This window comes from Quercus suber, unplaced genomic scaffold (genome assembly GCF_002906115.3).
Source record: "Quercus suber isolate HL8 unplaced genomic scaffold, Cork oak 2.0 scaffold_188, whole genome shotgun sequence".
Lineage (NCBI taxonomy): Eukaryota > Viridiplantae > Streptophyta > Magnoliopsida > Fagales > Fagaceae > Quercus > Quercus suber.
This window is the reverse complement of record NW_027069646.1, coordinates 1158884-1177028: the sequence shown is the minus strand read 5'-3', so window position 1 is coordinate 1177028 and position 18145 is coordinate 1158884. Positions and strand designations below refer to the sequence as shown.

Genomic DNA, 18145 nt, shown 5'->3' with positions numbered 1-18145 from the left:
TCTTTTTCTCTCTTTGATACAAAATGAAATGCACAAAATATTCTCACTAGGAGAGTTTTCTGAAAAGTAGTTTTTATAAATGAGGGACTATGAAAAATTATACGTTACTGAACAAGCACTCTGTTTCAGTGATAACTGCTGTGCATAGACTAATTGACTCAAAAATTAAAATAATAAAATATTATTATTTGGACAAATAGGCCCAGTCCACATATGCCAAAAGCCCAACTCAATGTCCAACTTATGAGCGTATAAACTTATATATTATCTCTTTCCTTTCCTATGTGGGACTTAGGATTCTCACCACTTTTAATAACATCTTCAAGTGAACATAGAAAATATCAATTTCTTATTCACTCCATGCTATTTTTCCAACATATGGTTAATTTTAGGGATTGGATTTGGTATGAGAAATGGGATTGTAGTTCTATAGGTTTGCTGTTTTGAGGTGGTGGTGATTGGTGGTGGTTTTGGCGGGTGGTGTTGGGTTGATTTTGGGTTGTGATTGATGGTGGTGGGTTTGTGGATTTGGTGGGTTCCGATCTAGTGGTGGGTTTTGATCTCTCTCCTCTCTCAATTTTTCTTTGAGTCAGTGGTGGCTAGCAATGGTTTTGGGTTGGGCTGTAGGTGGTGGTGGTTTTGTTGTTCTGATCTAGAGGTTTGTTGAGTTTGTATTTTTTGCTTGTGGTTGGGTTGATTTTGGTAGTGTTTTGCACTTGGGTATTTTTTTTTTTTTTGGTATTTTAGCATCATGGTGGCTAGTGGTTATGGGTGGTTGTCACTGTGGAATTGGGTTGTGGTTGAGGAGGCTGTGGTGAATGAGTTCATAGGAGAGAGAAGAGAGGTTTTGGGATTATAAAAATTGAATGGTTTTTTTATATTATTTTAAGGTATTGAATTTTTAAAATAGAAAATTTGATGTAGGGTGTATTGTATAACGATGTGTTAAAATAGATTAAGTAGGTTTGGGTGTGGGAAAATAAAATTTGGGATGGCACAACTAATGCTAGTGCTCTAAAAATAACATTACTTAATTCATCAAAACAAAGAGGTAGTAATGCAGGACCAAAAAAAAAAAAAAAGAAAAAATGTTCAAGACTCTTAGATTCATTTTTACAATTCTCTTAAAGAGATTTTTTTTGGGGGGGGGGGATTTGAATAGTAATGCAGGACCAAAAAAAAAAAAAAAGAAAAAATGTTCAAGACTCTTAGATTCATTTTTACAATTCTCTTAAAGAGATTTTTTTTGGGGGGGGGGGATTTGAAATTTATAAATCTTGACTTCTTTTTGTGTGTTTGTTAATTTGATAGTTTTATAACAATTAAGGAGAAGATTTGAACTCTGGATGTCTTTTTTAGAAACACCAAGAAGTTTATAATGATCTTAGCAACTAAATACAGAAATTTAGGGTTAGTGTAGTAATGTTGTTATAGTAACGTTATTTAAGTGTTGTGAAAATATGTGTGGGTGAAAAAGTGTTGTAAAAATACGTGTTGTGTTGTTTAAACATTTAAATGCTAAAGATGGGTTTTATGACTATGAAGTTAGATATGAGCATATGACCGAGTGGAGTACTGGAGCTATTTGGGGAAGATTATGGAGAAATTGGGTTTTTGTGATATATGGGTGTCTCTTGTTCTTGAGTGTATTACCACGGTATCCTATTCGATTTTGGTTAATGGAGAGCCTAAGGGTGATATTAGGCCATCAAGGGGCTTAAGACAAGGAGATCCTTTGTCTGCATACCTTTTTTTGTTGTGCTCATAAGGTTTGAATAGGATGTTACAGCAAGTAGCTTCCAATGACATTATACAGGGATTTTCTTTATGTAAAAGGGGACAAAAAATCTCACACTTATTTTTTGCAGATGACACCCTTTTATTTTGTAAAGCATCTATGGCAAATTTACAAGCAATCCAAGACATTCTGGCTTTGTATGAAGAAGCATCGGGTCAAAAGCTAAATCGTGAGAAGAAAACCATTTTTTTTAGAAAGGCAGTGAAGGAAGACACAAAGGCCTTAATCTCAAATTTTCTACAAGTACCAGAGGTGAAAGAGTATGGAAATTACCTTGACTTGCTGGCGGTGGTGGGAAGGAAGAGGAAAGCAAGTCTCAATTACATTAAAGAGAGATTTTGGAGCAAACTTCAAGGGTGGAAAGAGAAGCTATTGTCCCAAGCGGGTAGAGAGATCCTACTCAAAGCGGTGGTGCAAGCGATTCCTACATTTGTAATAAGTTGCTTCAAATTACTAGTGGGTCTTTGTCATGAAATTGAGTCTTTAATCCGCAAATTCGTTTAGGGGCAAATGGGTGAGTAGTGAAAAATTCATTGGAAAAAATGGGAGGTTCTTTGTCAGCCTAAATCAAAAGGTGGGTTGGGTTTCAAGGACTCGGAAAAATTCAACGGTGCAATGTTGGCAAAACAAGTATGGAGACTGTTGAAGGACCAATCCTCTCTTTTTTATCGGGTCTTTAAAGAGAAATATTTTCCTATGGGATCCATTTTTGAAGCCTCAGCAGCCAATGGTTCTTATGCTTGGCAGAGTATTCTCAAGTCGAGGAAGGTGATTTCGATGGGTATGAGGTGGAGAATAGGTGATGGGAAGAGTATAGATATATACAGGGACAATTGGCTGCCAGGGAAGGGGTCTGCCAGGGTTGTTTCTCCACATGTACTAGCATTAAAAGGTGCTCAGGTTGCTGCACTCATAAACCCAAACATCCGAACTTGGACCATTAATCTGTTACACCAACATTTTTTGAGCTTTGAGGCAAATTGAATCAAAGTAATACCATTGTGCTGGACAAACCAAAGAGACCACTTCATTTGGCTAGACAACCATAATGGGGAGTATACGTGAAGGCATGGTACCAGAAGTTGTGTCAAGAAACCAATTCTAGCGCTGCATCAAGCTTAGACTCATCGCACCAATCGGCTTTCTGGAAACGTATTTGGAAGCTCCACATTCCAAATAAAATCAAATTTTTTCTTTGGAAAGTTTGGTCTAATGCTTTACCCACTAAGGTTAACCTGAAGAAAAGAAAAATTCTTGATGAAGCAAAGTGCAGTGCTTGCCTCTTGGACCAAGAAACAATGCTTCATGCCATTTGGAGTTGCGAGACACTTAACAACATTTGGGCCCCCTGTTTCAGCTGGGTCCAAACATAGTACCCTTACCTTTAGGACATGCAAGAACTAATTAACTTGGTGGGACAGCGGGCAAAGACTTTGGAGCTATTTGGGGTGGTGGCTTGGTACATTTGGAACCAAAGAAACAAGATGAGATTGAATGAGAGAGGCTTGCCGAGTGAAATTTTTTTTGAAGCAGCTAGAGTGTACCTTTTGGACTTTCAATCAAAATTCTAAAAGACAAAAGTGCAGCAACCTAAGGGAAGTATAAAATGGCGACCTCCAAGGGATGGAATGTACAAAACAAATTATGATGGCGCAGTCCTTGCCGAGTTGGAGGAAGTAGGGATAAGGGTTATAATTAGAGATGTTAAGGGGCTCGTGATTGCTGCCTTAGCTGAGAAAATTCCTTATCTGGGCTCTGTGGAGGTACTGGAAGCACTAGTGCAAGGAGAGTAGCAAGATTTGCAGTGCAATTGGGCTTAATTGAATCTAAATTGAAGGTGATTCTGAGGTGGTTTGGAGGGTTTTGAGGTCAACGGATGGGGCTCATTCATCCATTGGGGAGATTATCAAAAACATGATGTCTATTATAAGTTCACTTCGAACCTTTTCTTTCTCTCATACTAGGTGGCAGGACAATTGTGTAGCCCATGCTTTAGCCAAGCCAAGAAAGCAATTTTCTCTTTTCCTTTATTAGTTTGGATGGAGCATGTTCCAACAGACATTAGTCATGTTGTTATTTCTGATTTTCCAGCAACGTAATAATAATACTTAGTATTGACTCTCAAAAAAAAAAAAAAAAAAAAAGGTTGGAATTCTAACATATTGTAAAAAATCTACTAATAAAGCCTTGCATTTAAAACTCTACTTACTACACCAATGCCAAAGTCCTTAAAAGCTAAACATAGTTTTGGCTATAGAAGAATATTTGAATGTTAGTATTAAAGGTTTTTTTTTTTTTCCAGATAGTTACAATATGATGCTTATCCTGCAAGTCAAACCATTTCTCCCCAACATTTTCAGCACTTTGTGTATGGGGAGGTGTCATTTAAGTTACAAAGCTCTTGGCTAGTATTAAAGTTCTTTAGTGCACTATTCCATCTTGTTGTTCATTAGAACAATAATTGATATATATATATATATAGATACATTACAATTTATAATTTTTAGAATAACTATAGTAAAATAAAATAAAGATATTTCACTAAATTTACATTTGTACCATAAAATAAGAGAACAGTGGAGAGATATTACCTTGATGATTGATAATAGCTTAAAAGTACAATATTATCTTAGTATTGGTAGGCATTATCCCATCTATTTTGTGTTTATTCCCATACTTACACGTAAATATAAGAGTTTGTAAGTTTTCTCTAAAATATACTCATTATGTGTATATTTGTTTCTTGTTAGAGATTAAAACTAATAAACTAAGCATGCAAAAATAAAGCTAAGAGAATTCAAGGGTGAAGCTCAATTGAGAATTGGCTTTTGAAGAATTTAATGAGTCAGAGATGTATGGTAAAATAAAAAGAAAGAGAGAGATTCGTTTAAGCCAAAGATGGAAATAATCCTAGCATAGAAATATTTTGATTAGTATTGGTATTTTGGCCATATCTTTTTACCCCAATATTGGATTGACTTGTTTCTTGTGGCACAGAAACAGGACTTGAAGATCTAAAACTTTGTAGTTTACCAAAATTTCAGAATCATTTGTATTCAAGGCCAAAACTGACCTGGATGTTGACCAATTGTTGAAAAATAGGAATTGACATTTTATTTTTTCCTTTCTAGGGAGCATGTATTTTAGGGTTTTGAATATTATAAATATTAAAGGGATACAAAGGCAGCCACGTTTTTGGCTACTAAAAAACCTTATTTTTCATCAATTTTAGAGTTTTTATTTTCAATGGAAGTTTAAGAACCTAAGCTAGGGTTAGGGGTAAATCCCCAATGTTGTAAGTTGTCCACTATTCAATCCAAGCATGTTTTTCATGTTTTGATTATTGAAATCAATTTTTTTCTTTTCATAATTGTTTTGTTAGATTAATATTTAATTTCTAATTCTTTCATAAGTCTATTCTTGAATCTTCTCATTGTTAGAAAATGGTTTTATAATCTTTCTTGTAAAACGGGGTAATTTTGTTAGATATTACTTTTTCCATAGTATTGCCTCTAGGGTATACGATGTTCTTGAGTTTTTTTAGCAAATTTATTGTTTTCTAGAATAAATTGTTGGAACAGTTGATGAATATAATCAACCAAAGAGATTTTTATTAATGAAGCATATTTCTAAATTTTCCAATTGGATAGTTTATGTGTTTACTTACCCGATTATGTACTAAATTGGATTGTTAGTGGATGCTTAAAAATAGTGGACAAACCCTAACGCCCTAGTGATTTTAATTATTGGGTTTTACCAAACTTTCTTTTTCTTAAGTTTCAATCATATTTTTCTATATATTATTGGTGCTTTTAACGTGTTCTTGTTTTCCTTTTCTCGGTGGAATGACAACCTTAGCTTAGCTGCACTACAATTTTCGTTACAAAATTGGACAACATCAATGATCATCTCATAAAATAAAATATAATTTATTGTCAATTCAAAAAATGTTTTTAGGTGGCGGAGCTGAGACATGGACCGGGTCACTATCTTGAGACGATACACGCCGTCTATGAGATTTCTAGTGTAGTAGACTAACAACATTATGTGTGCCCCTTGGGATACAATGATCCAGCCACCTTGCTGATTATCCTTACAAGCCTATACCGATTGTAGGATATGAAACTCTTAAAATAATACTTTCTTTTACCTATAAATATAGTGTAGTAGGGATATATATATTTTTCATTAAAAAAAGAGGAAAAAAACCATAAAAGTGTTTTAGAAAGATGTTGCTTCATATAAAAGTGGCAAGGCAAAACTACATTTGTTTTTGTACATCCCATTCACTTCACATAGTTAGAGGTCTATATATCTCTATATATGCTGAGACAAAATAGTCTTATATTTAAGAATTTATGAACACTGACAACCATTTTGAGTTTCTCATAAATCAAATAATAAATATTTATTGTGGGGGTGAAAAACAACCAACAACGCTGCAGTTGAGGAGGCTTCAGATCTACACAATTAATTCCTAAAAATGGGAAAAATAATCCACAATGAGAGGATTAAGCAATAGATTAAAACAGATACTGAACAAATCAAACTCTTTTATGGAGGGGAACAACGTTCTTGAGGTGCCTCATACAGATTAAGGGAACTTGAACTTAAAGAACACACACACACACACACACTCTCTCTCTCTCTCTCTCTCTATATATATATATATATATATATATAAAGTTCTTGCCTAAGCTTTTGCTCTGTAATTTTCTCAACCCCCTTCTCTATGGCTTCCCCCTCCTTTTATAGCTATTTCTCACTTCCTTTCCCTCTTCTAGCTGTTTAGTTCCTAGTCGGATTTTAGGGGATACTTGTCCCATCATCCTTCTGTTCTACCACTTTTTGATCATGAAAGTAGACTTTTGGGGGTGCTTCTATTATTCAGGCTAGTAATTCGGTATTGAATGTAGCTGACATTAGGTGAGGCGCCTCATTAATGCGGAGGTGATTACTTCATTGGGTCCTGCGTTTTCTTTGTCGTGTCCCTTGGAGGGAGCTTAAGAAGAGGAGAAACCTCAGTTCAGAAGGGACATATTAACCGCATTATATTCATTTCTTCGGGAAGAAAGTTTTGTCTGCCACCTCGGTAATAGACCTCGGGGAATGAATTCAGCTTGGATTTCCAAGGTGGTGTGGGCTTCAATGGTTTCTCCTCACTCAATAGGCTTCTTCATTCATAACTGTACCTTAGGCTGGGTCCATTCTTTAAAGTAGTTCTTTGGGCTTTTGGCTCTTGGCTCGAGCTTACATTCATCCCCCCACATTTATTTATGTCAATAATTTCCCTTATTGAAAGGTCGGAACATTTGAAAGGAAAAGTTTTATTAGGAAATTTCTTTAGTAAGGAAATATTGCTATATACTTTGAGCCACTAAACCTTCATATGGTCAATAATATTTATAGTCATTCAAATGCTGACATTATATACAAAATAACTCACAAATTAATACAAATATAAAGACTTTGAATTTGCTAAGGAGTGAATTGATTTCATCAAATCACTTAAATAAGCATTTAATAAAAATATTGTAAATTTTATAAGGGTAAATTACAAAATTGGTTCTTGTTCTTTACACCATATTTCAATTTAGTCCCTAACCTTTCAATTGGGTCAATTTAGTCTCTAAATTTTTTAGTTTCGTGTCAATTTAGTCTCTATTGTTATTCCTTGGATAGAAAAAGCTGATATGTCAAATGGAATAATAAAAAATTATTTTCTATGTCACATCAACGCCAACTATACCGCCACTCAGATTAAAAAAAAAAAATCAAATTAAAACTAAGACACGGGAGATCCCACCAACCACTCGTCTCCATCTGCTTAACTACTTTCCCTAAAATCCATTATTCTTGCACATACAACATCAATCAAGAACCAAGATATTTTCCTTCTAAAAAAAAAAAAAAACCAAGATATTCCTTGTCCAAAGATTATCCACTGCTACCCTAGGTTGTCATCTAATGAAATAAGGCAACCTTTCTTGGGACCTCTGTACATAAATACTCATTTGAGGAAAACATCTCCCTATAGACCTTTAAGAACTTAACAGTAGGAATGAACTTCAAGTTTATCTTCCTTTGAAGGCCTCAAAAATCTGTTCCATCCCTTGGCCCGAAGTTACTTTAGAGTACAATAGTTCAATGAAATTTTCCATAGACTTAAATTCCTAATCTTGTGGTGATCTAGTGAATTAAGGGTTCCAACTACACCCACGATCCAAATAAGATGCAAATGAGGCATTCTTGTCTATTGTGACTCCATAGGATTCAAGGAACATATCCTTAAGACAAGAATCTTTCCACCAAGTATCATGCCAAAAACTCACCCGTATACCAACCCTATTAATAAACTTGATTTTCTTGCAAAATATATCTCATATGCTTTTGATACATTTTGAAAGGCTTACCCAATGTGAATTTCGTACCTTCTCCAATGACTAACCCATCTCATAAATGTAGCCCAAACTGCAACAATCATTTCCCTAGAGGAGCTTGATTGAATTCAAACCCAAATCACAACTATCATTTCCCTAGAAGAGCTTGATTGAAAGTGCTCAGCTTACCAATCCCTAGTTTTAACTTTTAACGAGAGAGAGAGAGAGAGAGAGAGAGAGAGAGAGAGAGAGAGAGAGAGAGAGAGAGAGAGAGAGAGAGAGAGAGAGAGNCATGATAAGGAATGTCATCTCATCTTTTCGGTAAGAATTGTTAGTGAAATCACACTTTTTAGAGGGTATGAATTAATCTTCGCATTTATACAAACCTCAAGTGGGGGGTTTTACTTCCTAAATTCTCAAGGATAATTGTTGTAATTTATCCCTTTTTTATTTCTATATTTAAACCTGTCGGTGTCTTAAGCTTTTGCTAAAATAACATTTGAGCGATTCACTTGCAATTGGCTCCGACCACCTTTTGGTTTTCTACTTTCAGCTTTTGATTGAGCCATAACATTTTTTTGGTGTTTTCTGTTTATGTTTAGAGTCTGCTTATGTTTTCCCTGATGCTTAAGAACCAAGGCAATCCTTGTAATAAGGCTGTTTGAGCATGATTAACCTCCTTGGATTTAACCCAAATCAATTTTGAAGAACAACTTGTGCTTAGTACTTTTGAAACCTCTGTTGCCAATATGAGTGAGCAACAAATTTTGCCCAAACCTCTGTTGCCTATATAAGTGAGCAAAGATATGTATGTAAACACCAAAATGCACAAAAATTTATTAATTTTCGTGTTATCTTATTCCTATCAGATATAAATGAATGCGAAGACGAAAAGCGATGTCCCCCCGATTTAGAGTGTGAGAATACAGAAGGCAGTTCCAATTGCAAAAAGCGAAAGTCTCCATTGATGATACCCATTCTAGGTATGTCCTATTGCTCATTAAATTTGGAAATTTGGAGAATGAATATGGTGAAAAATAATAACAAGATCTTGGTTACGTGACTAGGATATGCTATGGCATAAGGTTCATGACATTAAGAGGGACGGTACAACTGACATCTAGTGTAACTCTACGGTGTTTATAATTCTAATTTCCATTTAATTCTCTTAAAATTATTTTGCTTTTTAGTTAATTCTTTTTAATGGATTTTATTGATTCTACTTTCCGAGCTAGATCACGGATAAGAAAAAGTTATTAAAAAAAAAATACTATATTTCATACACGTTTAGTTTACTAAATTAAATGCAAATTTAGAAAATGAAGCACATAAAAAGTCAATTAGCTTTTAATTTCTGTTCTCTTGGCAATCTATCACTAAAAGATATAATCGTACCTCCTATAACTTGATAGTTTCAGACAATTAGCTGAATTGCATTACTCATCACTCTTCTATATTTTTCCACAGATTACAGATCTATCTAGAAATAAACTTTCACTATAAAGTTGTACAATTCTTCATTTCAATTTAGATTTTTGAAATTAAAAATTTTCTAAGAATTCATCAATTAGGTGTTTAAGCTCATTTAAGGCAGGACAGCCCAGGGACACGTTGAAAAGTTAGACAAGTGACAAAATATCCCAGTCTCAGAAAGCCATTACATAATTGAACTGTTAACTAAAAAATCAAGTACCTAATAGTAAATTCCCTTTTTCTCAAGAAATTAATTAGGAGTTAACACTTATTTAGTTTGTGGATATTGTGAGAACATATTAATGTAGAATAAAAAAAAGTTGGCAACTTTTAGCGGGAAAGATGTTTCCAAATCATTGTAATTATCTCCAAATATATTTACCCTTATTCATATTTTTCTATAACCTAAATTTTTAGGCCGATGTTTCTAACCGTAAAAATAAAAAAATAAAAAAAGGTTGATGTGGTATTTCTATTTTTTTGCTTGATGTATGCAGTTATTTCTCCAAGCTTTGGGGTACTGTTTCTACTCCTTGTTATTTGGAGGTTGTACAAAGTGATAAAGAAAGAAACAAAATCAAGCTCAAGCAAAAATTCTTCAAAAGGAATGGTGGTTTGTTATTACAACAACAATTATCTTCAAATGAAAACAACGTTCAAAAGGCAAATTATTCAATTCAAAGGAGTTGGAAATTGCAACTGATAGTTTTAATGAAAATAGAATACTTGGTAAGGGTGGACAAGGTACAGTTTATAAAGGAATGTTAACTGATGGAAGAATTGTGGCAATTAAAAAGTGCAACACAGTGGATGAGGGAAATCTTGAACAATTCGTTAATGAGATTATCATTCTTTTGGTTAGAAACATCGGCCTAAAAATTTAGGTTATAGAAAAATATGAATAAGGGTAAATATATTTGGAGATAATTACAATGATTTGGAAACATCTTTCCCGCTAAAAGTTGCCAACTTTTTTTTATTCTACATTAATATGTTCTCACAATATCCACAAACTAAATAAGTGTTAACTCCTAATTAATTTCTTGAGAAAAAGGGAATTTACTATTAGGTACTTGATTTTTTAGTTAACAGTTCAATTATGTAATGGCTTTCTGAGACTGGGATATTTTGTCACTTGTCTAACTTTTCAACGTGTCCCTGGGCTGTCCTGCCTTAAATGAGCTTAAACACCTAATTGATGAATTCTTAGAAAATTTTTAATTTCAAAAATCTAAATTGAAATGAAGAATTGTACAACTTTATAGTGAAAGTTTATTTCTAGATAGATCTGTAATCTGTGGAAAAATATAGAAGAGTGATGAGTAATGCAATTCAGCTAATTGTCTGAAACTATCAAGTTATAGGAGGTACGATTATATCTTTTAGTGATAGATTGCCAAGAGAACAGAAATTAAAAGCTAATTGACTTTTTATGTGCTTCATTTTCTAAATTTGCATTTAATTTAGTAAACTAAACGTGTATGAAATATAGTATTTTTTTTTAATAACTTTTTCTTATCCGTGATCTAGCTCGGAAAGTAGAATCAATAAAATCCATTAAAAAGAATTAACTAAAAAGCAAAATAATTTTAAGAGAATTAAATGGAAATTAGAATTATAAACACCGTAGAGTTACACTAGATGTCAGTTGTACCGTCCCTCTTAATGTCATGAACCTTATGCATGCCATAGCATATCCTAGTCACGTAACCAAGATCTTGTTATTATTTTTCACCATATTCATTCTCCAAATTTCCAAATTTAATGAGCAATAGGACATACCTAGAATGGGTATCATCAATGGAGACTTTCGCTTTTTGCAATTGGAACTGCCTTCTGTATTCTCACACTCTAAATCGGGGGGACATCGCTTTTCGTCTTCGCATTCATTTATATCTGATAGGAATAAGATAACACGAAAATTAATAAATTTTTGTGCATTTTGGTGTTTACATACATATCTTTGCTCACTTATATAGGCAACAGAGGTTTGGGCAAAATTTGTTGCTCACTCATATTGGCAACAGAGGTTTCAAAAGTACTAAGCACAAGTTGTTCTTCAAAATTGATTTGGGTTAAATCCAAGGAGGTTAATCATGCTCAAACAGCCTTATTACAAGGATTGCCTTGGTTCTTAAGCATCAGGGAAAACATAAGCAGACTCTAAACATAAACAGAAAACACCAAAAAAATGTTATGGCTCAATCAAAAGCTGAAAGTAGAAAACCAAAAGGTAGTCGGAGCCAATTGCAAGTGAATCGCTCAAATGTTATTTTAGCAAAAGCTTAAGACACCGACAGGTTTAAATATAGAAATAAAAAAGGGATAAATTACAACAATTATCCTTGAGAATTTAGGAAGTAAAACCCCCCACTTGAGGTTTGTATAAATGCGAAGATTAATTCATACCCTCTAAAAAGTGTGATTTCACTAACAATTCTTACCGAAAAGATGAGATGACATTCCTTATCATGAGTTTGATCATGAGATGACACACACATGCATATATAGAGGTTGGGTTCAAGCTACATTATGTGTAACTTTAAGTAATATCACACTATTTAACTTCTTGTTATTGGAATAATAATTTAAAATTCACATTATTTGATTACATATTCTCTATGTTCTTAACATATATGTTGAATTTCACGACAAAATAGGAAGTTATTTAATTTTTCATCCATAAACTCATATTTGATGTATAATTTTAAATTACAAAAAGTTGAACTTTAAACATTTGATTGATGACATGGTTATTCATCCTTAACTTTTTTGAAAATTTTGCAATCATGGAGAGTATATAAAGATAATGTAATCCAACAGTAAATTTGTCAAAATTTGCTTTCAATAAAAAATATTAAATGGTTTAACATTGTTTCAATATAATCTTTAGAGGGTGTGTTATTTCAAATAACGTTTTTGTGAGTGTCATTTTGTAAAATTGTGAAGAAAGTTGTTGTAATTTATCCCAAAAAAAGAAAAAGAAAAAGAAAAAGAGAAAAGGTGTACAAGATATAAATAAGTACACATAATACTTATTATATTATATATTAGATCATTATATAATGGTAAATACATAGTTTAGTTTAGGATAAATTTAAGTTAGAAATTTAGAATATATGTTATTTTGATAAATATTTCAGACTAAAACCTAATAATTAACTTAAAATGAAAGTGTGGAACATTAGAAATACAGTACAAATTTTTAAAGATATAATTTAACATCTTTTATATTTTAAGATTGTGTTGTTAGTAGTTAGTGTTTGTAAAAAAGTCGAGTTGAGATGAACCGAGTAATGTTTAGGATTATTTATATAATTATTTTTTGAATAGGAGTTGTGGTCAAGGTTATCACCAAATTAGATTACATATTTAATTCTAGTTCATTTTTTGGTTGAACAAATTTAAGCATGTTCATGAACAACAAAATTAGATCAATCTTTTCTAGTATATAGTAAACATTGCAACAAAAATTTGTATGCTGAATTAGGAATGGAAATCCACAATATTTTAATTATATATGTAAACATTGCAACTAAAATTATGACGTCTACTTTGTAATAATTGCTCTTTGTTATCATGTCAAGACATTAATCAATTTTTAGTGTAGATGAGATTCAAATCCCAAATATTTTATTTGATGATAAACTTTTTACCAATTGAGCTAATGAAAATCCACAATATTTTAATTGTTTGATATATATATATATATATGCATCTAGTGCAATAATAAAAAATAAAGACAAAGTTTTAACCCATTGATAATTATTTTAGTATAAATATAGTATATGAGGATAAGTTATATAAAATCATATATTATTCTTGAATATAATTTAAAATAACGTGGTATTATACATACTTTTAAATTTTTTAAAAGAATTTTTCTCTATAAAATGATAGTCTCTATTTAAAAGATGGATCACAAATATGCCACAGTTTTTTGGCCCTATCTTTTGACATACACTCTAGTTGATTATCTTTTGTTCTCCTCAATGTAACAAAATGTAATTTCGTCTAATATAATTACTCTTTAGAAACAATTCCAACAATACCAAGCATTATTTCTCAAAACCATAATTAGTAATGTACAGAGCAGAATATGTATTGTATGAAATATGTCTGTGTTTCATTTATTATGAATTTGAACAAAAGAAATTCATACAAGTATAATACGAAAAACGTTTAATACATATTTAATATGTTTATTTTTAATTATAAAAAACGTGTATTTTGTAGAGTAAACGAGAGTTTTATTAAGAAATATGTACATACGTGTAATATATGGTATGTGTACTTTACTTACAATGCTCAAAAGAATAAATTTTGCCAAGATTAATATTTCTGTTAAAATCGAATCTATTAGAATTTAATTTTTTTTTTTTTTTTTGCAACAGTCTTATTATTACGTATTATTTATTATTATTATTTTGATATGTATTACGTATTATTTTGGAGGAAGAGTGATCTATATATGAGTCAAAATAAGGCATGTAATGTAAAAAGTAGGGGAAAATCAAAGATGTTGGTAATAGAAGCTTACCTTGACATCCCATGTTAAGGTAAGGATTTCCTTGGAATCCATAACTGCAATAAGGATACAGGACCCCGTATGTTGTATTATACCAATCCATATGCCGTCTGTAATACAACTCCTCAAAATCATAGTCAGTGAATTTTACAATCCACTCCAGCATCACAGGAACGTAATCCGAATTCAGAAAATGGTTAGAGGCAGAGGGATCTGTTTTCTCTAACCATTGTGTCTCTGCTAGGAAGGCACGTTGGCAACTACTCGTGTGTGAGAAAGTAACATTAAGAAGCTGAATCCCATCAGGGACTGAGGTCTGGCAGCAGTCGAACCCTGAGCATTTACCTATCAACTTTTTATTGCTGCAATTCGTCTTGCAACCAACCACCATCATAGGATTCAGACCAGTCATTGTGGCCAAGTTGTCGCAACCAACCGAAACGAATTTATTCCGATATGACGAGAAGAAAAATGGGGTTCCGGAGATGTTCACCCGTGCAACACTCCCCGCCGAACTCTTATTTATGCAGTTCGAAGAAATAATAGGCATCTTGACTCGAATGAATCCGGGCCCATAAAAAGAATCATCATTATTATTATAAGGATCAGTAATTCTGATTTCCAGCACCTCCACGCGAATGCTGGGAAAGACTAAGAAGGCTATAGCAGCAGCCGCGACTCCACTTTCATTGCAAACAATTTCATACGTCTTGTTCATGAAGCAATTGCTTCCGATTCCAAACGGATATGGAATCGAAACATTTCCACATCTATCAGGACAATTGGGTTTTGCCATAGGTGGTGCTCCTTCTGCTAATCCATATGCCACTGCCAGCAGAAGTAAGAAAGTAATTCTCATTACAAATTTCACAGCCATTTAATTTCTGGGTGTCTTTTACTGTTCAACAAAGCAATATATATACACATACATACATGGCCTTGCAAGAAAAAATATAGCTAGATAAGATATTTTTCCGCACCTTCCGATTTTGTTCCTTCGTTAACTTGGAATATATAAATGGGCAGAGTCACTGCATTACAACCACAAAATAATATTCCAACTTGCACACCTAAATTGCTGTCAGTGGAATTTACTTAAAAGAGTTAAATCAGCGGCCAGGAAATAAACAACAAACCATTAAATTCAACTTCCAAAATAAGCTTCAAAGATGAAAAGCCCCTTTTAATTTGTTTGATTGACTAGTATCAGTAATTATCTGTGGATAAAGGAGTTCATTCCGACCATTTTCCAAAAGATTGAAGAATAAAAACTAAGAAAAGTCATCACAAAAGAACTTTAAGAATTTGTTTTTTTTTTTTTTTTTTTTTGATTGGATAGGAATTTATTTGATTCAAGAAGGCAAATATTGACTCGTGTTTTCATATATACCGCATGGGCGGCTCCACTTGGAGCCCAGGGGGTTCAACGAACCCCCCTGCAGGCCAAAACAAAAACTGTATATATATAATATATTTTCTAATATAATATAATTTTTTTGTTTTGATCAACTAAAATAAAATTTTGAACACCTTCATCTTGCTTTCTATGATGTAGCTCGTAGAATTAATAATGAAAAAATCATGTAACAGTTTCAAAATATGAAACATCATAGAAAGCAATTGTAAAACTTTATGTATTTCAGTTTTTTATTTATTTAATTATTTTTATTTTTTGGTTATGTTGATATATTCAAATTCTCTTTTATTTTGAATTTTGTATAATTTATATTTCTTATTGACCCCCCTAAAAAATAATCCCGGAGATGCCGATATTTTTCCAATTTCTATTTTGAATATGTAAGGTTGAATTTAATTAAGCATTCTGTTGGCTTTATTTTGTGACAAATTTTCTTGTATTTTAGCATTTAGTAACCCTGTATTTAGGTGAGATTAATGTAAAGGTAGTATATGAGAAAGTGTGAAGAAATGCTCAAGAGTGTGCAGTGAAGCAGGGACTTGCGGCTGGATCTCGCGGGTAGCTCGCAGCTTGCAAGCCACCAAAAGATGCTCACGTGCCAAGCATGCAGAGAAGCTGAAGCGTCATGCCAGCTGTAGCACTACCGGACAAAAAGTCCAAACTGACCATTCAGTTATCTCGTGACTTGAACTCGCGGCTTAGTCAAGTCACGAGGCCAAGTCGCCAGCCAGCTTTGTTTTGGAAAAATGACTCTTTGCATTCCAAACACCCACCACTATATATAGACCCTTATACTCACGAAATGTAGAGAGCTTCTAGAGAGAATTTTAAGAGAGAAACCCTAAAGAAAAACAAGATTGATTCATCCACAATCTTCACATAGAGATTCTTCAAATTCCTCTACTCTTACCCTTTCCATTGTTACATTCTTGAGAGGTTCTTACCAAAATCTTTTTCTCACCATACCCACATCTGTGAAAAGGCTATTTGGTGCTTTGGGAAGCAGTTAGGAAGGGACCAATGGTTATTGGTTGATGCTTTGGGCTATAGCGAAATCCGGTAAGTTAAAGAAGACAAAGGTTCAGCACAACCTTGTTGGAGTAAAATGCTATGGGCATACATTATTTGATATTAAGCTTGAATTGGTAATTTGTAAATTGGGGGTCTAAAAGTTCATAGTGTTTTATACGCTATTTGAACATTCAGAATATAGTACGCGGTTTTTGATTTACCTTCATTGAGAGGACGCTGTGAATGATAATGATGTCTAACAAATGAATGAAAAGAGGCAAACTGTTGCAATTAATCTGTCTTAAATTACATTACAAATGACTTCATAGGCACAACGCGACTGATTCCAGTTAGCTGCCTATTATTGATATAGAAACTAATTATTACCGCAATTACTCAGAAAATGACTTCACAAAAAATTTCTATGATAAAAATATGGTAGTTAATTCGATATTAAGGTGCTACTTCTAAAATATAAGCGAACTAATTCTGGCCAAGAATGAAATAGAATGATGTTCCAATTGCCTTTTTGTGATGTTGTCTCCGCGCATTGATCATCAAATTAGGCTGTATGGGCAACGCAATTTTGGCCAAGTACCCATGTTTGACACGGGTACCACTAGCAAGACACTTAAAATTCGTACACAAGGAGTACCTTCTTTTTCTTTTCTTTTTTTTTTTAAAATAAATTTTTAAAATTTTTAATATTAAATTAAACAATTTTTTTTTTTAATTTTTTTTATTTGGGTATGGCCTAGTCATTGTCGCAACACGTTGTGACATGACATGGCAAATCTTAAGAAAAAAGAAAAAAAAGAAAGAAAGAAAGAGCAGAATTTTGACATCTGGACAATCACTCACCGTTGATCTTGTTTTGAGCATAACAATCGGCTAAATTGAAGCCCTAAAAATTTGACTTGTGTCTCTTGGTTCTTTTGAGTTCTCTAAGACCACCGCCTCTCTTTCTCTCAGTATTTCTGATCTGATCTGTGCTATGAGACCACCACCATAAATAGGTGACAACCAAACCCCCCTCTGGCCTTCAACAACCCAGAAGCTTCCTCTCTCTTTCTCTACTGTTTCTCTCTACTTTAAATTTCAGGCTCTCTCTCTCTCTTGGTCTTTTGACGCTTTATTTCTTAGAATTTTTTTTGGTTTGTCTTATTTGCCTTATGCGTATTGTTTTATCTCTATATATTAAGAGGATTCAGAAAGTTAATTATTGCCTTTTTGACTTATGAAAATACTCCTAATTTAATTCACTTATCTTTATTTCTAAAAAAATAAGAAATAGGGTTAAAATTGTAAATTGACAAAAATTAATAACAAAAAAGTGAAAAAAATAAAAATAAAAACTCTCCACAATCCCCACCTTCTCCCAAAAAAAAAAAAAAAATCATCCCAACTTCTAAAAAAACAAAACCACCGTACAGTTTTCTATTAAAAAAAACCTATCCCAAGTTCTGTAAAAAAAAAAAAAAAAATCACCCACAGTTTCCTTTTTTTTTTTTTTTTAATGCCCCATATCACATCAAAAT

At 33.0% G+C, this 18145-nt stretch overlaps 1 protein-coding gene across 1 annotated transcript; it reads right to left on the bottom strand.

Moving 5' to 3' along the window:
• Positions 1-11223: 11223 nt before the first annotated feature.
• LOC136061125 (wall-associated receptor kinase-like 8) lies at positions 11224-15162 on the bottom strand. Its single transcript, XM_065778654.1, has 3 exons — positions 14192-15162; positions 11434-11547; positions 11224-11349 (listed from the first exon to the last, which is right to left on the bottom strand). The coding sequence occupies exons 1-3, from the start codon at positions 15054-15056 to the stop codon at positions 11267-11269; spliced, it is 1062 nt and encodes a 353-aa protein (XP_065634726.1). The 5' UTR covers positions 15057-15162; the 3' UTR covers positions 11224-11266.
• Positions 15163-18145: the final 2983 nt, after the last annotated feature.